At 43.3% G+C, this 23,187-nt stretch overlaps 2 protein-coding genes across 6 annotated transcripts in view; one reads left to right on the top strand and one right to left on the bottom strand.

The window, feature by feature from the left end:
- ptbp1b (polypyrimidine tract binding protein 1b) overlaps window positions 1–6,468 on the bottom strand; it is a 33,374-nt gene extending 26,906 nt beyond the window's left edge. For 2 of the 5 annotated variants that reach the window (XM_072388883.1, XM_072388884.1), the window contains exons 1-2: window positions 6,387–6,450; window positions 1,446–1,479 (exon numbers count right to left, since the gene is read on the bottom strand). In XM_072388883.1, coding sequence (XP_072244984.1) covers window positions 1,446–1,479; window positions 6,387–6,394 — 42 coding nt within the window. In that variant the 5' untranslated portion in view covers window positions 6,395–6,450. Of the gene's footprint in view, window positions 1–1,445; window positions 1,480–6,386 lie in introns of all 5 variants that reach the window. The other 3 variants (XM_072388881.1, XM_072388882.1, XM_072388885.1) reach the window with 2 other exon arrangements.
- A 2,329-nt stretch (window positions 6,469–8,797) lies between these two features.
- On the top strand, window positions 8,798–22,677 carry stil (STIL centriolar assembly protein). The gene is made up of 18 exons (XM_072388763.1): window positions 8,798–9,175; window positions 12,391–12,498; window positions 13,084–13,199; window positions 13,269–13,450; window positions 14,157–14,401; window positions 14,492–14,575; window positions 16,290–16,376; window positions 16,472–16,637; window positions 17,380–17,480; window positions 17,559–17,667; window positions 17,746–18,586; window positions 18,674–19,002; window positions 19,100–19,184; window positions 19,260–19,425; window positions 19,687–19,771; window positions 20,405–20,454; window positions 20,563–20,802; window positions 22,117–22,677. Exons 1-18 carry the CDS (start codon window positions 9,096–9,098, stop codon window positions 22,652–22,654), a joined length of 3,612 nt encoding a protein of 1,203 aa, XP_072244864.1. The 5' UTR covers window positions 8,798–9,095; the 3' UTR covers window positions 22,655–22,677.
- The last annotated feature ends 510 nt before the right edge of the window (window positions 22,678–23,187 follow it).

The following is a 23,187-nucleotide window of genomic DNA, read 5'->3' as shown; positions in this document are numbered from 1 at the left end:
TTCTCTCAGCGGCGGATTACTGCACACCTGCAGGAGGATTTCCTCGGCTGTGTTTCTTCTTCAGGTGTTTTTATTTCTCACGCCAATAGAAGACGTCCAGCGGGGGAATCCTAGATATTTACAAACCGCCTTCTTCGCTTTAGGCAGATTTACTGAGACCGCCTCTTTAACCTGAGCCGGCCGGCGAGGTTTCAAATGACTCGCCTGAAGCCAGAGGAGGAAACCGGAGAGCTGTGATCATCAGAGGACACCATCCCCCTTTCAGCCCTCCTCCTCCCATCACTTCCTGCTCTCTGCCTTCATGTGGTTTTGGCTCAGATTCTAGTTTTTGTCGTGAAACCAGCGGCAGCGGCGTTCGTCATTCTGCTGCCGGACTGCAAGAAGAGCTGCTGGGACGTCAAAGATTATCCATTTTACCCAATCTGAACACTTTTAAACCTCTGCTTTGACATTTCACAGATAAATCAGGACATTGGATGGTGTTCCTCCTCCTCCTCGTGTTATTACAACAAACTTAGGGTAAATATTTGAAACAACCGACACATTTCCTCTAAATTCGACAACAAAAGCGCAGCCGAGTCATCGCAGGATCGCAGAAGTCTGTGTTTTATTCTTTGCTGAACCAATTTGCCCTAAAAGCTATTATAAAAGTTATCAAAACAAACTTTAACATGTTGGAGGGTAAATATTTGAAACAACCGACACCATTTCCTCTAAATTTGACAGCAAAAGCACAGCCGAGTCATCACAGGATCGGTGTTTTCTTCTTTGCTGAACCAATTTGCCCGAAAAGCAACACTAAAGAAGACTTAAAACTGTGATTTTGAGTCGTTTTGAAGTACATTTGCAGTTATTATTCACCTTCCCGGGCCTGAAACAGCGCCTGGGAGCCGCAGTTCACCGCATCGTGTCACTTTATGGTCGCTTGACAATGCTGTGGCCTCGTCAACATGGTGGCAAATTAATGTGTACGGCTGTGCATGTGCAGGGCTCACATGGATATTTGTTTTTTATGATCCCTCAACTGTCGGAAGAACCGAAGAAAAGCAGGAAAGCAGCCAAATTGTCTTCGTGTTACTTTAATCGACGCCAGGTGGCAAACACTGGGTGTGTTTTAAAGAACTGATACGAATGATCCGATGGACGCTTTGCAGGAATGAGTGGGTTGGACTGTTTTAAAGCAGCAGCATGGTGTTGTTGAGTAATCTGATTATCCTCAGACATGTTGTGGAATGTGATTTAAAGGCAAATAACTGCTGGAGTTTGGGCCTTCAGCAGAGACAAACAACAGAGCAACCGCCACAGTAATTACACAGAGAAGCTCCAAATTGTTCCCAGATGGCAGCGTCTCCATCCTGATGGTCACAGCAGCAAACAAAGCAACAAACCAGTCTGAGGGAGGAAAGGAAGCTGGAAGGAGAAGAAGAAGAAGCAGAGGTGCCTACCTTAGTACCAACTGTTATATCGTGGTGGACACTGCTGTGAAGAAAAGACAGCGTGTTAGAAGCAGCGAGGGGAAAAACTCCAAAACAACAGCAAAAAAAGGAATAAAAAGGAGAAAAATAACCAGGTTAAGGAGATGCTGCGTGAGGAGATGAAGGGAGAAGCCGAGAGAAACCCAGCAGAGCAGAGAGATCAACAGATGATTAAAGGGCTTTCAAACAAAGCAGCGCTGCAGCTAACAAGCTCACTTAAACCTGCACGGCTTCCTGCTGCTTCCCGTCACATGTTTTATCCACACAAAGAATTACATTTACAATGATTACGGCCTGCAGTTGGATCAAAATGGTGTTAGCTGCTGCTTCTGTTCCTGCAGGCAGCACAGGAGAGGGGAAAAAGCCTCAATGGGCAACTTATTTCAGCTGAAATAAGCTGAAATTTAACATTAATTCCTGCAGGTGGCGCAATAAACGTTAAAAACATACATTATTAGACAAGAAAGCGTTCGATAAAGAACGATGTCCCTTCGGTTTTTAGTCCAAACCAACTGCAAACGGTGTTATTAGCGGAGGTTCTGCCCAGGAAATGAATGGATTTCTGATGGAAGCCGGTAAGAAAACAGGATGCACCTGAAGTGCAAACCACCAGGACCCCAATGATGCCCCAAATCCAAGTGAAGGTGAAACATTTTAAAGGTTTCCAATCAGCTCTGAAAGCCAACCGTGAAATAAAACTCGGGAAATGTGTTCTAAATTAATTCTTAAACCTTCTTTTGAAGCAAAACCATCATAAAAATCCACTTTGATGACAAATTATTAACATTATCCTTCGAAATGTTGTCAAAGCTTTGCCAATTAAATAGAAATTACTCAATAGAAAACGTCTTTTTGGCCCCTAAGAAATGTATTTAATAGACTAACTGATAAAAAGAAAATAACGACTCAATCCCTTCAAATAACGATCAGTTTAATTAGATCCAATTTCACAAGAAAAGCCTTCTTAGGGCACCTAAAGATTCAGCCCAATTTAATCCAATTCAACCCTTTTTGTTAGAACTGACCAATGAACCCATCGATTAACTTATTTATTAGAATCCAAACCAGTTAATTATCTGAAACTAACCGATTAACCTATTTATTAGAATCCAAACCAGTTAATTATCTGAAACTAACCGATTAACCCATTTATTTGAATCCAAAACAGTTAATTATCTGAAACTAACCGATTAACCTATTTATTAGAATCCAAACCAGTTCATTATCTGAAACTAACCGATTAACCTATTTATTAGAATCCAAACCAGTTAATTATCTGAAACTAACCGATTCACCTATTTATTAGAATCCAAACCAGTTAATTATCTGAAACTAACCGATTAACCTATTTATTAGAATCCAAACCAGTTAATTATGTGAAACTAACCGATTAACCCATTTATTAGAATCCAAACCAGTTAATTATCTGAAACTAACCGATTAACCTATTTATTAGAATCCAAACCAGTTAATTATCTGAAACTAACCGATTCACCTATTTATTAGAATCCAAACCAGTTAATTATCTGAAACTAACCGATTAACCTATTTATTAGAATCCAAACCAGTTAATTATCTGAAACTAACCGATTAACCCATTTATTAGAATCCAAACCAGTTAATTATCTGAAACTAACCGATTAACCTATTTATTAGAATCCAAACCAGTTAATTATCTGAAACTAACCGATTAACCTATTTATTAGAATCCAAACCAGTTCATTATCTGAAACTAACCGATTAACCTATTTATTAGAATCCAAACCAGTTAATTATCTGAAACTAACCGATTAACCTATTTATTAGAATCCAAACCAGTTAATTATCTGAAACTAACCGATTAACCAAATTACGGCTTAAATTTCAGTGAAATATCATTTCTTTTACTCTTTGGTTGGTTCAGAAATGACAAAATTAGGTTTTAATTGATTAATTCTGCCTGTACTTGCTTCCTTTTTCACAATTAAAGCTTATAAAACCCAAAGTGGACAAAGTATCTGGGCTTTTCTTTTGAAAATGAAGCGGTTTTTGCTGAGCTGCTTCCTTTAGACACAAAGGGAGCTGAAATGTGATCCATCCGACATCTTAAATCTTTAAAACCATAATTATCGCAGTAATGCAGGTAAATCTGGAGCCACTTCACATAACTGTGCACCTGGCTCATGGAAAAATACAGAAATCTGCTCAGTTAGCCGTCGTTTTGGGACGTTTTCGTGTCAAAACCAACATTTTATATCTTTAACTTGGGTTGAACAAAGCTGATAATATAAAGACTTTTAACTTGGCGATTACCACGATCTCCTGTAATATTGATTATCGTATTTTGCGCATTATAAGACTCACCTGATTATAAGGCGCACCCTAAATTCTGTACTGAACCCATACATAAAGTGCACCGGATTATATGGCATTATATGGCCATTTTTGTGAACATTTAAGGCTTTTAGGTGCGGAAAACACGGTAAAAAAGAAGAAAAATTCACATTATTTAACTCCAATAATTGCCGTTCACAGCTGTAAAATATTTGATTAACAGGCTGTTTATCAGGTTTCGTATTTGGTGTCTGAACGTTTGAGCGATTAAGACGATTTAAGTCAAACTGAAAAGGATTATTTTGTTTTAACGTAACAAAGTGAGGGTTAATAAACAAAAAGAGGTTAATTTTAGCTTTTAAAACCAAAAATACAACAAAATAAAACAGGAAAATGCGAAGGTTGAGAGACAAAAACTCAAACTTCTTTAATAAAAAGTGGAAACTGGACAAAACAGCCGGTTGCTTTGAATCCATGTAAACACTCGTTAATTATTCATCATCACAGGAAGCTTAATGTTACATTTGTGCTGAGCTGCAGAGATGACATCATAAGTACAAACAATTATCAGCATGGTTGTGCGTTTTTTAAGCATATTATTGAATAGATAAATGAATTAAAATGTTCCATTTTAGGTCTAATGCTGCAGGGAACTCTGTGCCGTCTCTGTTTTATGATAAATCATCAAATGTCCTGTTTTTACAACCATAACAGTCAAAAGTTTGGACACAACTCACTCAAAATGACTTTGGAATAGTACTGTAAATGTAAAACAAGAGATAATTTGCCTTTGGAAGTAAAAACATGCGACACATCAAGCTGAAAAGACCACAATTATCTCTTGGTAATGGTGCAATTTGTCCTTTACGGCTTTTTAAGTTTCATCTTTATGTTCAAATGAATCTAAATCAACATTATGACATCCTACTATCACCAGTTATGAAAATAAAGCAGAAAGTAATCGATTAATATCTTTAAAATATTTGGATCAGACACCTTTTGGTCATTTTTAAAGCTTTTATCTGCAGTTTGGCCTCTGCAGAATACAGAGGACACAGAAACAGACAGTTTTTAAAGCATAAAGTTGATTATTTTCATTATAATGTTGTTAAAAGTTATGTAATATTCACTATAACCATGACTACAGGAGCTGTAAAGGGTCCTAATGCGAGTGTCTTCAATCCAGTTCATTCAAACCGTGGGTTTTCCTGGAAACAAATGTTAGTGTAACTCTGATTCTCATCAAACATAAAGGAAAGCTCGACCAAGACATTAAGAAACAGACACGGTGCGCTGTGCATTCAGAGCTGAACAAGATGTCTCTCACACCAAAGAACTACAGCAAACCGGCTGGTCGAGCTGAAGCCAACACACACTGTAAAGCAGCGGGAGGAAGACCCCTCGGGGCACGCATGAGTCCTGACGGAGCACAAATATTCACATGGAACACAGGAGTCTCCTGACTGCACCTAAAGTGATATCCACCGGGGCGCTAAAACAACTGCAAACAGGCTTACTGCCTTCAGCTTTAAAGTCAATAACACTTTAAACTACGGGAAATAAGCCTGTGTTTGTGTTCAACAGTTGTGAGAGGATTTTAAAGAGCCAGTCGAGCTTTCCTGCCATCGAAAACAGGCCCAGAGAGGTTGAACTGACAGAAATTTAGCCATTAAACGTCCTAAACTGTAGATTTAAAACAGCCATTGTGCTGAGCTTAGGTTTAGGTCTGCATTTGGTTTAGATAATCTCTAAAAACAGCTTATTCGGTTTGTTCAAACCCAAGCAGAAATTTAAAGCGAACTCCATGTGAAAAGGGGCAATTTCATACATATTGCTTCCAAAAACATGTTGAATAAAAAAAAAAATCACCTGAAATGAATCAACTTCTCGAGTTCAGTGTATTTTACTCTTTGGTTCGTTCAGAAAAGACTATATGAGATTTCATTTCATGAATCTCACCCGAATTACACTGAACTTACTTCCTTTTTCACAGTTCAAGCTTATAAAACCGAACTCCGTGAGAAATATAGTCATTTTAAACTCTTTTACTCTTCCTCAGAAAACAAAACATATCTTAACGGAGTTTTAACACATCAAACTGATCACTTGGGGTAAATATTTATTTCGGCACATATTTACCTTCGAAGTTACTTTGATTTTTAACCAAACTTTAACTCTTTCAAGTGAAGGGCTGTCCGGTTAAACACAGTGGGCGTGAGAGCAACGGAGAGCTGAACTGGAAGTTATATCTGCCGCTTACAACAACTTATTTAGCTTTAGAAGCCGTACTTTACGCTTAAGAAACGCACTTCTTCGGGTAAACGACGTCTCGATTAACGGACTGGTTGTGTTATTGCAGTTGTTCCCGCATATAATGGCCCGTTCTGCAGCTAGCACGGGCTAATTGAGCTAGCTCAGCTTCCTGCTCTTAGACAAACACAACTTCACCGACAGTTGAGCTGAACACAACAGCAACAGCTAGTCTCTGAAACAAACATCTCCCTGCGAAACATTCAGGTTGCTGCGCTCACAAATACGTAAAACAGTCTGAAACTGCAATTTTGTGGAGTGGGAACGTAAATCGATGGGATAACTCACCCGTCCATTGCACAACACGGAACTACGGAGCAACAGGTTCCAGCCAGCCGCCAGCAGGATGCTCCATCCACCGCTCATATAAACTAACAAAATGGCGTCCGGTTGGAAAGGCTCTGTGATTGGACGGTTCAGAAAATTGTGGGCGTTCCTTGTAAAGGTCGGATGATGGTTGGCTGGAGGGCAAAAACAAAGGCCTGAGATTCCAGAGATCAAAGATCGTCTATGTTGAAAAAATGTACGCCTCCATCGGGAAAACGAGCACGGTTTTCACTCTCAGCAAGTGGGCGTTGTCCCGACGGAACTTATGGTTTTAAAAGTCTGCAACGCCCCGAAATCCCCGAAACCTACGCTTTAGTTCATCGTGGAAAGATACAAATTCAGATATAAATTAATAAATTGACAAATCGTGAAATAATATCAGGATAGAAAAAGCAATCAATAAAAGTTACAATACGAGCATTGCGACAGATATTTAATTTATAAAACATAAAGGAACAAACATACGCATTTAGATGGCTACTTTCACATATATTCATATATTTATTGATAAACTCTTTCAAAGTGGTCTTTATTAATAGTTATCCAGCTTTCTGAAGATCTTTCAGAGTTTTTCTTTGGACATTTTCTGCTTTTTCATTCATTTTCAGTCCTTGGACCTGAGCATTTTCAGAGGAATGTGTTTTTTCTTTGTTCAGCCACTTAACTCTGACCTATGAACCATTCAGGCAGAAGAAAGGCTCCTAACTTAAGGGATGAACCAGTGTTGTGTCGACACAGAACAGACAACTTAGCAAAGAAGTTATTTTAAACTGGATCTTTAGGCACTTTGTTACCAGCAGCCTGCCACAAAGACACATCATTTGTTCCCATTTCTTTAGCTGCATCTATGAAAAACAGCAAAGAAAACACAGTTTGACAGACAGAAAATAGGATTTCTGCAGCAACAAGGTGATTCCCAAAGAGCTATTAGCTGAAAACTTGGCATATCTCAGCATGGTGTGCAGTGTGTCCTTAAAACATTTGAGGAAACTGGACAAGTGGAGGACAAAAGAAGAAGTGTCAGGCCTAAAAAACTATCTACAGCAGATGAACAGGATCTGAAAGTGATGTCCTTAAGAAAGAGGAAAAAATCCAGCTGTGACCTGACAGGACCTGAGAGATGCATCTGGACCTTCAGCTGATCCATCTACTGTTGGCCCAAGCCTCATCAGAAATGGTCTCCATGGAAGGGTGGCTGTCAAGAAGCCATTCTTAAGGAAGGGAAACAGGGAGAAAAGGCTGAGCTGTGCCAAATGACACAAGAAGTGGACTGAAAATCAGTGGCAACAGGTCTTATGGAGGGATGAATCCTCCCCAGAGCCCGGACCTCAACATTATCGAAGCAGTGTGGGATCATCTGACAGAGAACGGAACAAAAGGCAGCCCACATCCAAAGAAGAGCTTTGGGATGTCCTTCAAGAAGCCTGGAGAACTATTCCTGAAGACTCCTTAAAGAAATGACAGAAAGCTTGTCTCAGAGGGTTCAGGCTGTGTTGGAGAATAAAGGAGCTCAGACCGGATATTCACTTTCAAACTCTGTTTCTGCCTCATATTCTGTATTAATAGTTAAGTTTGACCATGTTTCAGTCTATTACTACACCTATTTCATGTTTTGCTGACGCATTTCTAAAGACTTTTTGTGTCAAGTACTCAGAGAAATATGAGAAGACTGAACCTTCATCCCTGTTCCTTCAGTCAACTGTTCATAAGTTCAATTTACAAAGTTAAACAAGTTATTTTATTTTGCATTTCGTGATTATTGGCTAAATACCACGCAGATCTGTACATGCTGTGTCCATCCAGTGCTTTATTTGACCACCCAGCAGCTGGTTTCTTTATCTTTGCTGGACTCGTGTCAGGTATCATGCTAATAAATAATTCCTCAGTGTGTTGCTTTTCAGGAAATTACCCTGTGTGCTGGTAGATGACTCAGCTTTACGCACAAATAATTCAGCCGACATGCTAAGTTTATTGTTGTGTGTTTTTTAAAAGCAGAGCACCTGGGTGGAATTTATTGGAACAGTTTAGCACCTGCCTTCTTTTAAAAAACACTCATGTTTTCAGTTGATATGCAGGCAAAGTTAAACATTTAGTTTAACTGTCTTAAATTTAGCATGTCTAAATATGTTGGCTTAAATAAAGAGGTAAAGCAGAAAAGCAGAAGAGTTCAAAATTTGAGACAAATTCATCTGATCTGCTTTGCCCCGAAAAACTGACATATGGGAGGCGATGTCGAGCGTTAGTCTGTTACATGCACCGTTAATAATGCACGAAGAAGAAAGAAATGACGGAAAAACAGAGCGGCACGCTATTGGTCGGACTGACTACGGCGGAGCTTCCTATTGGTCCACTGAGTTGCCCCGCCAGTAGAGCCTGGAAACAGCGCCACAATTAAACAGCGACTAACTTTGCTTTACGGCTTTCTTTTTCCAGCTAAATTTATAATTCATATCACGATAAACGAAAGTCAAGTTGATTTAAGAAGGTTTTGACTTCATTAAATATCCAGAAACCGTTCGACCGACTCAAGCCTCGTACCGTTTGTAGAATGGATGCGGTCCAAGCAGGAGGCTAACAATGCTAGCTGCCATTAGCAGGTGTTAGCCGAGTTAAAGCCGGTGTTGTTGTTTATTTACCGCTCATAGCTCCACTTTTTCGGCCTACACAGAAATGAGCTGCCCGGTGTACCTCCAGAATCTGCCCAGTGGAGTTTTCGAAGAGGTTTTCACTCCGGAGAATATGCGACGAAGGTGAGTTAAATGCTGTCCAACAGGACAACAAACTGATAAATATTTTTATCGGACGACAACTCATGTCAACACCCACATTTACTCATAAAAGTTTGGGCTGTCATAATTATTAAGTTTTAATTTGCAGTTTGGTGTCAAACAATTGCTATAAACAATTCCCTTGTCATTTTCTGCCTATTTTAGGTCGCTATTACTAATTTAAGGTGGTGTTTTTAGTGTATTTGGCCACCATTTTGTTGAAAATCCACAGTTCTGTTGTGTTGTTTTTGGTTATGTATCAAAACTCATGAAGTTAATATTTATATATTTGTTGGTTTGTTCCTTTTTGAAGTCACAATTGTAGATTGAACCTAACCTAACCTATTTTATAACATTTACACAACACGAACCTGGATACTAAACAGCTGTTTTCATAGATTAGACTGTAAAACAGTTGTTTTCCTGACGTATTATTGTACATAATAAAGGTTAAATGTTGTCCTCACTGTTCCCAGTAATACATTCATGTAGTAAAACCGTTTTAACAGTTAAAAGTTGCATTTATTAAAGAAACATGAAAGTAAACAGAGAGAAGAATAAAACAAAGAAATTAAAGTATGTTTATTAGAACAAATATCCAAGTTTAACAGGGAAATATACATTTCTGACATATAGTGCTAACAGACTGTATAAAAGGTTAAGTTGATGCTTTGCTTATTTTGAGTATGTTAAAATTATTATTTTGAATATGTAGAAAATTAAAGAATAAACAAACATGAGGAAAATAATTACCATAAATAACATGTTTAAAAAGGGAATATGCTTATTTAATGCTTAGCTTATTCAATGCTTAGGTTACTTAATGTTTATCTTATTTAATGCTTAGTTTATTTCATGTTTATCTTATTTAATGATTAGTTTATTTAATATGTATCTTATTTAATGCTTATCTTATTTAATGTTTGGCTTATTCAATGCTTAGCTTCTTTAATGTTTAGCTTATTTAATGTTTAGCTTATTTAATATTTAGCTTATTCAATGCTTAGCTTATTTAATGTTTAGCTTATTTAATGCTTAGCTTATTTAATGCTTAGCTTATTTAATGCTTAGCTTATGTAATGCTTAGCTTATTTAATGCTTATCTTATTTAATGCTTAACTTATTTAATGTTTAGCTTATTCAATGCTTAGCTTATTCAATGTTTATCTTATTTAATGCTTAGCTTATGTAATGCTTAGCTTATTTAATGCTTAGCTTATTTAATGTTTAGCTTATTTAATATTGCCCCTCCATTTAGTAACTAATAATCATCACTTTTACTTCCTGTTTATGTTCTATCTTATCATAAATCATTCTTTATAACTTGCTGTGTGTACTTGGTTTTATAACCCCAATTTGATTGATTCAGTTGATTTTTTTTTTTTTTTTTAATTGTATTTTTTCCCTTTTATTTCTTTCCTTTTGGGGATTGGACTGAGTTTTTTCTGATTTCTTCAGAATTCATTATTGTAATTTACAGCATCTGAACTAAAAGCTCCAGAAGAAGCTTCTAAATGAAGCATTCGGATGATTTTACCGTTTAAAAACCAAGTGTTGTTTGGACACAGCTGTGTTTTAACTTGGTTGTTTGCTGCTTTTTCACTTAATTTATGCAGTCTGTAACCAGTACTGCGGATTAGCCTCATGGCCCATGTTTTTTGCACTATTGATGATGAAGATGGACATTTAAAGGTTTTGCTCCAAACCCCTGCACAGTGATTCAAATGTGGAACGATTTATGGCCCAAATGTGTTTTGCTTTGCTCAGGACTGACATGTTTGTGAGATTTACATCTTCTTTTATCTCCTGTTATCATAGTACATGCAAGCACAGCTGAATTCACTGCTCAGATGTTGTCTTTAAGCCACTTTAATGGTGATTTTGTCAGATGAGGCTGTGGTTATAAAATCAGGATTTTCTGAGAGCAGTGGAAGTGTTTTAAAGGTCCCATTTTCTGACTCATCAGCCCTACATTTATCCCATCAAACATCATATTGGACATGTTTTAGTGCCTTCAACAGTCCAATCAGAGCGTAACCACATCCAGGAAACCCGGGAGTTCACTTTGGGACGTCCAGGTGTATTTTCATGGCAAGGAATTCCTTCAGGGGGAGGAATGATAAGAGCCTGAACTCTTTCCCATCGTGGACATTTTCTCACTTCCTGCTTGTTGTAAAGTTGTTCATCCTTAAAAACAAAAGGTGCGTTCAGGTGTTCAGAAGCATGAAAATGGGAGCCTCAAAGTAACGGCTCATTTTCAGGAAAACAGTCCAGTAATTCTTTCAGTAAACTGTTCGCACAGCTTTCCTGTTGGGAATGAAAACGGGAGCGTTACATACGCTACATCCTCTGAGCAAACCACAGAAGAAGATCTGAGGAGATCAGAGCAGAGGTGTGTTTACCAGCTGTCCTGAAGCGTTGACCACATGGTTTCCAACCAGCATGCATTGCTTCTTGACCATAATGAGGAAGCAGCTGCCTCACACTCTTACTTCTTCACCAATCACAGCAGACTTTACTTTTCAGGAGGCGTGGCCTCCGGTCCAATCGTCTGTTTCTCAGTCCAATCCACTGCTTCCTTCATCGTCTCCTCTAACAGAGGAAACACCAGCCACGGAGCCCGTTCTGTCCCACAATTCCTTGCGGTCGCAGCTTTTATTATTTTCATCCACTCGTACCAAATGTGGTTCATAAATATGAGGACAGGAGGATGAGAGTGAGCAGCCTGTGACGGCACCATAATGATGACATATATGACATCATTTACATGCAGATGAAGCATCTGAAGCACTATCTGCAGACCCACATCACAGCTGAGTCCTGAAGGAGTTTTCCTCCATCTTTCCATCATGTTTATTTCTAAGATTTTGTGAGTTTTTCTACATTTTTTGACTTTTCGTCCAGACCCAGTGTTTCAGAAAGAGCGTCACGAGTTGCTACGGCAACCAACAGCGAAGGGAAATGATGAACCTTAAAGTTTATAAATGTCCTCCTTCAGATATTAAAGAGCCGTTCACAATAAATATTCCAACCAGTGTATTTTTGGAGACCCTGAAACAAAACAAGGGATTTTTTAACACACCTGTAAAACTCACAGGTGTTTGTTGATCGGTCCGAGGTGCAGAGCGGCGAACGATATAATCTGGCTGCCGCTGCTGACATCATAACCACGGGATCCTTTCTGTTGTTTTGCACAGATCCTCGGTGAGTTCGCTCACTCAGCTGAGTTTCCCCAAATCCAGATCAGCGCTGTGGGACAGCAGCCCGGCTGGAGAAAAGCTCCGCCTCCAGCTCTGCTCTCACAGGTAAGTGCACGTCTTTGTGTTTTTCTGGCACATTTCTCACTGAAAGGTTCAACAAGACGGGCAAAAAAACACGTGAAAACAACCGAGAACTTATTCCAGAGCCTGGGGGCAGCAGCAGAAAAGGCTCGGTCACCCCAGGGCTTGTATTTTAACCTGAACACTTCCAATAAAAGTTGATTTGTTGACCTCAGAGCTCTGCCAGGGTTACAGTTAAAAGCTCAGATAAATACGATGGGGTGAGGCCGTTAAGAGCTTTAAAAACAAACATTAAAAGTTTAAAATCAGTTCTATAAAGGACAGGAAGCCAGTGAAGGGAGTTAAGAACAGGAGTGATGTGCACACGCATACTTATGGGGTGAGTGAGTCGCTGCTGACCTCACAGAAAGGGCGGAGTTGAACACTTTCTCTGAAAACAGGCTGTTAACAAGAGCCACTGTGCTTAAACCACCATTTATTCTGACCAAACACCTTAAAATGACCTCAGAAAATTGTTAAAAGGAGCAGAATTCGCCACCTTCCTGACCCTGAAAGCTTTAGGCTCCACCCACCTGCCGCCGCCTCTGACCACAGATGTCGTCTTTGCAGGAAGCCGCGGGTGGTGCTGCTGGAGAAAGCTCTTCGCCTGGCCCAGCGTCACGTCCGCCACAGCAACAAGCCCCGCCTCCACTGCTTCTTCTTGGGTTCGCTGACCATCGACGCAGGTCAGAGTTCACCTCCAGCTCACCTGCTGCCTCCCGTCTGCTTGCTTTAAATCCAGCTGTGTGTTCCAGGTGAGGATGGTGTTACGGTGACTCTGGACCGCTTCGATCCGGGTCGGGATCAAGCCTCGGGTCGGGTTCCGTCCGCCCTGCTGCCCGGAGACGTCCTGGTTTCCTGTTTGTTCTCCGTTCAGGCCGAGGCGACACCTGATGCTGTCGTCCAATCAGAGGCTGAGCTTCATCAGTGCTTTAAGGTGATTTTACTTCTTATTTTAAGGTAAAAACATGTGTTCAGACTCTCTTTAAATGCCTTTTATCAGCATTAATTCATCTTTATAAAGTTTGTCCTCACAGCCAGAACTTCCTGGTTCTGGATTCTTCTTCTATTGATCAAATAAGACTTTTTTAGGCTTTTAAATAACATCATATCAGTGATATAAAGAGTCTTAGAGTCAAAGTGTTTGCTGATTAATCTCCAAAAAAGGCACAAAAACTGCTTTTTTTTTGTTGTTCGATGATGAAACAGAAGCACACAGGCCCATTTGAGTCCTTTTAGCTGCATAAATGAAGGTATTCTCACCTGTTTAATGTGATTTCTGTTGCTGAACTCCGTGACTTTGATTTGCAGGAGCAGTATTTGGGTTTTACATCGATAGAGAAATATCTTATTTTTATTTATCTCTGGAAAAGAAAGGAATTTAATGACAGAAAAAGAACAAAAACTAGCCTTGTTTTACTCTTTTTAAATAAAAGATCTCAATGAAAACCCAGCTTGGCTTTTAATGGTCACGGTGAGTTGATTTAGGTTCGGTCGGAGTTGAGTTAATACGAGCCTCGTGATTGGTTCCTCAGCAAGGTGACAGAACTTTAGTACTTTTATCTTCTGACTTATATGATGAAACTCGTGTTTCTCCTCAATCTGAACGACTAATGATTAAAGTTCTTTGCTGTGTGTTTCAGCTGCTGCAGCAGTTCCTGAGCAGCAGACAGACTCTGGATCTGTCTCAGCTGTTGAAGATCAGAGCTCACGTGTTCTGCTCGCAGCAGTCCGACGCCGCGGCGTTCAGCCTCAGCTGGTCGGCCGTCTGTCCCGCCGTCAGCGTGGACGTCCAGCCGGTCAGAGCCGTCCCCATCATCCCCACCGCCCTGCTGAGGAGTCTGACCGGCGCCGGCCGACCGCTGCAGCACAGCGGCCGGCAGAGAGGGTGAGGCGCCGCCGCCTTCATCACCAGCCGGCGCCCTGTTTCCTGATGAATCTCAACCGTGATTCACTGGCGTCTTTGTGTCGTTTACAGGTTTCTGACCATGGACCAAACCAGGAAACTGGTCCTGCTGTTGGAGTCGGATCCTAAAGCCTCCAAACTGCCGCTGGTCGGACTGTGAGTTTTCTTTGGATCTACAGAACGTGTTAAATTTATAAAGCGCCAAACAAATGTCTTCTCAAGACACTTTAGAGATGCAGTCCAATTCATTTTAAAACGATTCAATCCAGTTGAATTGGTCCAATTCACAAAAAAAAAATAATCAGAAAAAGTTTCCCAGCTCAGGAAACCAGGAGAATACACTGAAACTTTCTGATCCAATCCCCGTCCTGAGCTGCACGAGGCGACTGTGGAGAGAAAAAACTCCCTTTTAACAGGAAGAAACCTCCATCAGAACCAGAACCAGGAAGGGTCCATCTGCCTGGACCAGCTGGGGCTGAGAGGACAGGAAAGAGGGGACAACAAGCAGCGTAACACCAGGCCAGAGACACCTGCTGAGAGAGAGAAACACAAGTTAATGACAGCAATGATGTCAGAGGGAGGAGAGGTGCATCCTGGGAGCTCCCCCAGCAGGCTGGGCCTTTAGCAGCAGAACTATGGGATGTTTCAGGCTCACCTGAGCCATCCCTAACTATAAGCTTTATCAGAAAGGAAAGTTTCAGCCTGATCTTAAGGGTAGAGAGGGTGTCTGCTTCCTGAAGCCAAACTGGCAGCTGGTTCCACAGAGAGGGGCCTGATAACTGAAGGCTCTGCCTCCCATTCTGCTTTTAGGGGCCTGATAACTGAAGGCTCTGCCTCCCATTCTACTTTTAGGGGCCTGATAACTGAAGGCTCTGCCTCCCATTCTGCTTTTAGGGGCCTGATAACTGAAGGCTCTGCCTCCCATTCTGCTTTTAGGGGTCTGATAACTGAAGGCTCTGCCTCCCATTCTGCTTTTAGGGGCCTGATAACTGAAGGCTCTGCCTCCCATTCTGCTTTTAGGGGCCTGATAACTGAAGGCTCTGCCTCCCATTCTGCTTTTAGGGGCCTGATAACTGAAGGCTCTGCCTCCCATTCTGCTTTTAGGGGCCTGATAACTGAAGGCTCTACCTCCCATTCTGCTTTTAGGGGCCTGATAACTGAAGGCTCTGCCTCCCATTCTGCTTTTAGGGGCCTGATAACTGAAGGCTCTGCCTCCCATTCTGCTTTTAGAAACTCTGGGAACCACAAGGAAACCTGCAGCCTGAGAGCAAAGTGCTCTGCTGGGGAAATATCCAACTGTGAGATCTTTAAGATGTGATGGAGCTCGGTCATTAAGAGCTTTATATGTGAGGAGAAGAATCTTAGATTCTATTCTGAATCTAACAGGGAGCCAATGAAGAGAAGCTAAAACTGGAGAAACATGATCTCTGCTGTTAGATCTCATCAGAACTCTGGCTGCAGGGTTTTGGATCAGCTGGAGGCTTTTCAGAGAGTCTGTGGGACAGAACAATAATAAAGAATTGTCCAATCTTTGAATAAACTAATGCATGGAGCAGTTTCTCTGCTCTGAGACAGGATGTTCCTGATTTTAACAACATTACGAAGGTAAAAGAAGGCAGAAACCTGTTTTATGGTCAGAAATAACTCAGAGGTTCCTCACTGAAGGACTAGAAGCAGGAAGTTCTGATCCATCCAGGTCTTTCTCTTGCTTGTGAACAGAACCCAGAGGAACTTCATGGCTTTGTTAGTTTGAAATCATCCGTTAAAGGATGAAACATTTAGTTTCCTGTGAATGAACTCAGAAATCTGACAGAAAGAATCAAAACTTTGTACCTGAAAGTTTGTCTTTGTGCTTCCTGTCATGTGACAGCTGGCTGAGCGGCGTCACGCACGTCTCCAACCCTCAGGTGTGGGCCTGGTGTCTGAGGTTCATGTTCAGCTCCGCCCTGCAGGACAGGTGGGTGACAGGTGTAGGAAGGGGCAGATTATTTCATAATGAAGCTCACCTGCTTTCTGTTCGTAGCGTCACTTTGTGTCTCTGCTGTGTTTCAGAGTTCTGTCAGAAAGCAGCTGTTTCCTCCTCGTTGTGTTCGCCTCCACCCACCGAGCTCCTCAGTTCTTCCAGTGCCGAGGCTCCGGACCAGGACCAGGACCAGGACCAGGACCACAGCTGGGCTTCCACCTGTTGACTGCCTCCCAGTCGGTTACACTTTACCAGGTAACAGTGATTGTGATTCCATCTGGTAAAATATAACGCCTACAAAATCAGCTGGTAAAAAGGACCCATAACAGCCGGTAAAAATAACGAATAACTGCTGGTAAAAAGGTCCAATAACAACCGTAAAATGACCAATAATGGCCGTTAAAAAGGTCCAATAACAACCGTAAAAGGACCAATAAGAGCTGGTAAAAAGGACCAAGAACGGCAGTTAAAAATGACCAATAATGGCCGTTAAAAAGGTCCAATAACAACCGTAAAATGACCAATAAGAGCTGGTAAAAAGGACCAAGAACGGCATTAAAAAGGACCAATAACGGCCGCTAAAAGTGACCAATAACGGCCGCTAAAAGTGACCAATAACGGCCGCTAAAAGTGACCAATAACGGCCGCTAAAAGTGACCAATAACGGCCGTTAAAAGTGACCAATAACGGCCGCTAAAAGTGACCAATAACGGCCGCTAAAAGTGACCAATAACGGCCGCTAAAAGTGACCAATAACGGCCGCTAAAAGTGACCAAGAACGGCCGCTAAAAGTGACCAAGAACGGCCGCTAAAAGTGACCAAGAACGGCCGCTAAAAGTGACCAATAACGGCCGGTAAAAATGAAACGGTGGTCGTGGTCACTGCTGTATTTGGCTATTGATCGGCCGGCCTCTAACCGAGACACTCTGTTCAGACGGTGTTCGTGTTGTTGATGAAGGCAGCTGGTAACTTTCTCCTGAATGTGGACCGTTCGCAGGTGGCGCCGGCGGACGGTCGGGCTCTGCAGTGCGAGCTGGGCTCGGAGGATGGCGGCAGACAGGCTGAAGTGTTCAGAACCGCTCAGATCTCCTTCAGCAGGTGAGAAAATTCTCTTTTCCACAAGCAGTCGGAGCGACAAAAGCACCGTATGATGCTCATGTTTTCATCCGCCCTCAGCTCACCTCCACCTGCGGCAGGTCTCTCCGTCAGTGATCAGGACTCCGGAGTTGAGGACGAGGACTTTTCTCCTCGCCCGTCCCCGAGCCCCCACCCCCCGGCGCCGCAGGTCGGTCTTCAGCCCGCCGGCCTCTCCGGTTCTGTTGGACTTTTGGAGCTTCTGTAAATCAGCTGTTTGTGTTTTCAGGCTCGCAGAATTCAGCCGTCGGTCCCTGAACTCTCTCTGCTGATTGACAGCAGCTTCTCCTCCAATCACAGCGCAGGCTCCGCCCACAGACCTCCAACCGACAGGAAGTCAGCTCCTCCACCAGGCCCCGCCTCTTCATCAGCCTCCAAACCGGCTCCTCCTCCTCACCTCCACAGCACCCCCAACTCCAACCTGCAGCAGCCCTGCACCTGCTGCTCCACCCACAACTGCACCTCCATCTTCCCCTCCCCAGCGCTCCTCCCTGCTGCTGCTCCACCCGCGTCCCCTCACCACACTCCCCGTCCCGCCAACCTCCACCCTGCGCAGCCTCCTTCCTCCACGCGCAGGAAAACTCCTCCACCCTCCAACCAACACTCTGCTCCACCTCCTTCCTTACCTCAGCAAACTCCTCCACCCTCCAACCTCCAGTCTGCGCCACCTCCTTCCTCCTCCCATCGGCAAACTTCTCCACCTTCCAACTTCAACTCCTCTCCCCTTCCTCCTTCCTTCTCTCAGCAAACTCCTCCACCCTCCAACCAACACTTTGCCCCACCTCCTTCCTCCTCCCATCGGCAAACTTCTCCACCTTCCAACTTCAACTCCTCTCCCCTTCCTCCTTCCTTCTCTCAGCAAACTCCTCCACCTTCTAACCTACACTTTGCCCCACCTCCTTCCTCCTCCCATCGGCAAACTTCTCCACCTTCCAACTTCAACTCCTCTCCCCTTCCTCCTTCCTTCTCTCAGCAAACTCCTCCACCCTCCAACCAACACTTTGCCCCACCTCCTTCCTCCTCCCATCGGCAAACTTCTCCACCTTCCAACTTCAACTCCTCTCCCCTTCCTCCTTCCTTCTCTCAGCAAACTCCTCCACCCTCCAACCAACACTCTGCCCCACCTCTTTCCTCCTCCCATCTGCAAACTTCTCCACCTTCCAGCCCCCACCTCGCTCTTCCACCCCCATCCTCACATCAGTACTTTCCTCCTACCCTTCCTGCCTCCACCCGCCAGCCTGCCCCATCCTTCGGTCACCCTCCACCCCTTCACCATAATTCACCTCGCCTCTCTTCTTCTCCCTCCACCCTCCTCCTCCCACCCGATCCTTCCTCTCCCTGCATCCACCCTCCTCCTGCTGTCCCGTGGCGTGCTGACCCCCCCTCTCCTGCCTGTGTGAATCGCTGCTGTGATCACGCCGTGCCGCCGGACACCTACCAGCTCCTGCTCCATCAGGACCGCCAGCTACGCCTCCTGCAGGCTCAGGTGAGCTCAAACGGATCTTGGTTCTGGTTTGTCCTCACAAAGCTTGTAAGATAGCGATCTTTTTAAGGCTAAACGACCATCATCATCCTCCCTGTAGGTCCAGATGCTGCTGGAGGCTCAGGGGAAGCTTCAGTCCTCCACTCAGACGCCCCGGAGCACAACCAGCATCGCCGTGGAGACGGGTGAGTGTTTACCTGCTCATCTTGACTCAGAAACACACCTCTGTGCATTCCTTCATGGCTCTCTGCTGTCTCCAGGCGCCAGTCTGTTCTGGGGCAGCGATCCTCAGCAGGAGGAGCCGGCCTCCTCACCCAAACCTCCCCCTTCAGCCTCCTCACCCAAACCTCCCCCTTCAGCCTCCTCGTCACATGACCTGTCAGTCAGGAGGCCTGTCCATGACATCACCCCTGGTGATGACCACAGGTGAGACGCCGCAGAAGCAGATAAAACTCACTTATAAAAGAGACCGAGGTGCAGTGAATGCATCATCGCCTGAAGTTAAAGTCAGAAATGGCGAGAAAAGAGGCGAATAAATCTAAACCTTTCACTGAATCACTCATTCAAGCAAATATTTAGGGTCAGATCGCTTAAAAATGTCTGTTTTTCCAAAGAAAAACAAGTTTTTGATGAATTTAAATGTCTTTGTCTGAAACTGAAGTTCTGGATCTTGTGTCTTCTGTTCAGCGGCCGGCAGAGTCCAGTTCTGGGAGAAAGTGCCAGCATGTATGAGGCTGCAGAGGAGCAGCAGAGCTTCTACCAGAACCTCATGGTAACGTTTTTATCAGGGGTCGACTGGACTGTCATCACTCTGAGGCAGGACCTGTTTTATATGTGGGTCGAAGGACAGATCTGGGTCAGAAATGACTCTGAGGTTCCTCGCTGTAGGACCAGAACCCGAGTAAATACCATCGAGAGGAACAACAGAAGTTTTGTCTGAATTTAGAAGCAGAAAATTCTGAGTCATCGAGGTGTTTAAGACGTGGTTTCATAGATAATTACAGCTGAGGATCAGCAGCCTGGCAACAACAGAGATATATGCCATGAGTAATATTAGGATGAATGAACAGGTAGATGAACAGGTAGATGGATGGATGAACAGGTGGATGGATGGATGAACAGGTAGATGGATGGATGAACAGGTAGATGGATGGATGAACAGGTGGATGGATGGATGAACAGGTAGATGGATGGATGAACAGGTAGATGGATGGATGAACAGGTAGATGGATGGATGAACAGGTAGATGGATGGATGAACAGGTGGATGGATGGATGAACAGGTGGATGGATGGATGAACAGGTAGATGGATGGATGAACAGATGGATGAACAGGTGAACAGCTGAACACTCCTGTGCTGACAGATCATTAACTCGTTAACTCCTCCCTGTTTCTCTGTCTTCAGACTCAGCTCAACAGTCGCCTCCAGGAAGCTGACAGCAAACAGGAAGCTGACAGCAAACAGGAAGCTGACAGCAAACAGGAAGCTGACAGCAAACAGGAAGCTGACAGCAAACAGGAAGCTGGCAGCAAACAGGAAGCTGGCAGCAAACAGGAAGCTGAGGAGGAGTCCAGGAGGCGGAGTCTGTCCCAGTCCTCCCGGTCCTCCCAGTCCTCCCAGTCCTCCCAGTCCTCCCGGTCCTCCCGGTCCTCCTCCTCTTCATCCCAGAGGAAGCCGAGTCCACAAGGAGACCCGGTGATCAGAGCCACTCTGCGGCAGCTGCAGCAGCTCGGGGTCGACATGGACCAAGAAGAGCTGACGGAGGCGGACAGAACCCGGCTCAAAGCTGTGGAGAGCGCCAGGTACCGAGCAGCCAGTTTGCTTCACATCCGCTTTAACAGCGTTGGCGCCGGAAACTGAGACGCCGAAACACTTCATAAAGCAGCAAATTCTACAGAAACAGTTTAGTGGCTCTGTGGTGTTTGGCCTCAGTCCTCCGGCGCCGCAGGTTAACGTCTGCATCATGTGACCGTTTAAAGCATAGGTGGCAAACTCTGGCCCGCGGGCCACATTTGGCCCGCAGTGTAATTATATTTGGCCCGCGAGGCAATTTGAAATTAATATTAGAGCTGGTCCGCCAGTATTATACGGTGGCAGCGCCGTAACACCGCTTATACTACAAATCCCATAATGCTCTGCTGTTGTTTTGGCGCGTCAATTAGAACAGAGGCAGCTACGCCCCCTCCTCTGTGTCAGTAGCATCTATGCTAGCGGTCTTCTTGTGCCCCCCGCCTCTCCCCCAGACCACACTTCGACCTCAAACCACAGCTGTCACTGTTACCTACCAAAAAATGGCCAAAAGAAAGGCAGAAAATAGAACTTTTCTGAACTGGTGGGAGACAGAATATCTGTTTATGTAAAAGACAGACCTGTTTGTGGAGCCAACATGTCAGTAACTGAGGAGTAACTAAGGAGTAACTAAGGGGTAACTAAGGGGTAACTAAGGAGTAACTAAGGGGTAACTAAGGAGTAACTAAGGGGTAACTAAGGAGTAACTAAGGATGATGCAATATTAGACGACACTATGAAACGAAACACCTGGACAAATATAAGGACCTGGACTCGGCTCAAAGGAGCCAGAAAGTAAAGGAGATGAAAAGAGGTTTATGTTATTTTATTTTCACATTTATTAGCCTAGTAAGAAGCTAATTTTGACATTTACCTCAGAAGGCTACAAACAGAGAGGAGGCATTCAATTTTTATTTAAATTTAATTTAATATGCCATTGATGTGTTTTTATTATTATTATTGTTATTATTATTAGCAATTTTGCACCCCTGGACTTTAAAGTTATATAAGCCTTGTTCAGTATTCATTGTTAAATCAAAACTTGTTGGGTTCCATATTAAAAGGTTCATTTGTTCAACCTTTGTTCAATTTACACCCCGGGTTTAAACGCTCAGAATGATCCATGGATCCTGGGGAGTGAAATTAAGGTCCAACTCATAAGATTCTGTAATAATCTCAGATTATTCCCGACCAACAGCCCGTTTTGCGGTTATTAACTTTCTGCTTTTGGTCGTATTTTTGCTAACGAGTTGAAACCAAAATCTTGACTTTGAGGATTCGGAGACGATCACCAACTGTTCTGACCCTGTTTCTGTCCCGTTTACCAGCATGCTGGCGAGCATCAACCCGGCGGCGGTCGTCTCCAGACTGAGCGTGTCTGAGCCGACGACCAGCGCTCTGTTCCCCGGGGGCAGCGTGGACCTGAGCCTGGAGGCCAACGCCATCGCCCTGCGCTACCTGAGCGACTCTCAGCTCAGCAGGCTGTCTCTGGGAGGCCACACCCCCCAGAAAGTCCCCGCCCCCTCCTCCACCGACTCCCTCCTGTCGCCTAGCAACATGTCTCTGGCCACCAGGAAGTACATGAGGCGGTACGGTTTGATCGAGGAGGAGGACGGGGAGGAGGAGGCTCGTCAGCCGCTGACCGAAGCTCAGAACGTGAAGCTCCTCCCACAGAGTCAGCTGATCCGAGATCTGCGGCCCAAGATGCAGCTTTTAGCCGACGGCACCGAACCAGATGGCGAGGACAAGGAGAACCGTTCCACGGGGCGGCCATCTTTAATCCGAGCACGCAGCCGGCAGCCGGAGGGGTCGGTGGGAAACATCCTGGACCTGAGCCGCCTGAGGCAGCTGCCCAAACTCTTCTGACTTCTTCTTTGTGTTTTTTTATGTGAAACGTCTGACAAAGTTTTTATTTTTTAACTTATGAATTCACAATAAAGATTTTAAATTTAAACAACGTGGAACCGAGTGGTTTATGGGTCGGTTTTACTAATATTTAAATAAGTTTTTATTTAAACTACAGACACAACAGAACAGAACCTTCAGAACCGGGACAGATTTTATAATCCACAGAAAGCTGCGACATCATCATGTTTTAACAGTTTTTATTTATAAAAAGTCTACATGAAAAATTAAAAATAATAAAAATAAACTCTATTTTCATTTAAAACCTAAAAATTAGTTTAAATAATTAAACCAAAAACATATAAATTATCATTAACTGTAAAATTTATATTTAATATTTTTCACTAAAGATTATTCGACATTAAAAAGAAGAGTAACGATGTTAAAATTAATTATTTTCAGAGTTCAAAATTTTATGATTTAATAAAATTGTATTTTTATTTAAAAGATTTTTCCCTTTAGAACATTTCTTTTAATTTTTTTTTAAATCTTAA

Source organism: Leuresthes tenuis, unplaced genomic scaffold, assembly GCF_036924035.1.
Source record: "Leuresthes tenuis unplaced genomic scaffold, fLeuTen1.0.hap1 SCAF_7, whole genome shotgun sequence".
In the NCBI taxonomy this organism is placed as follows: Eukaryota; Metazoa; Chordata; class Actinopteri; order Atheriniformes; family Atherinopsidae; genus Leuresthes; species Leuresthes tenuis.
This window is presented reverse-complemented; position numbering and strand designations above follow the sequence as displayed.

Bases quoted from the DNA above. Each gene is read 5' to 3' on its own strand.
- stil (XM_072388763.1), top strand. From the start codon at position 9,096: ATGAGCTGCCCGGTGTACCTCCAGAATCTGCCCAGTGGAGTTTTCGAA. The intron at 14,402-14,491 runs GTGAGGCGCCGC...TGTCGTTTACAG, and splicing joins CACAGCGGCCGGCAGAGAGG to GTTTCTGACCATGGACCAAA. The intron at 18,587-18,673 runs CTCCTTCCTTCT...AAACTTCTCCAC, and splicing joins CTTCAACTCCTCTCCCCTTC to CTTCCAGCCCCCACCTCGCT.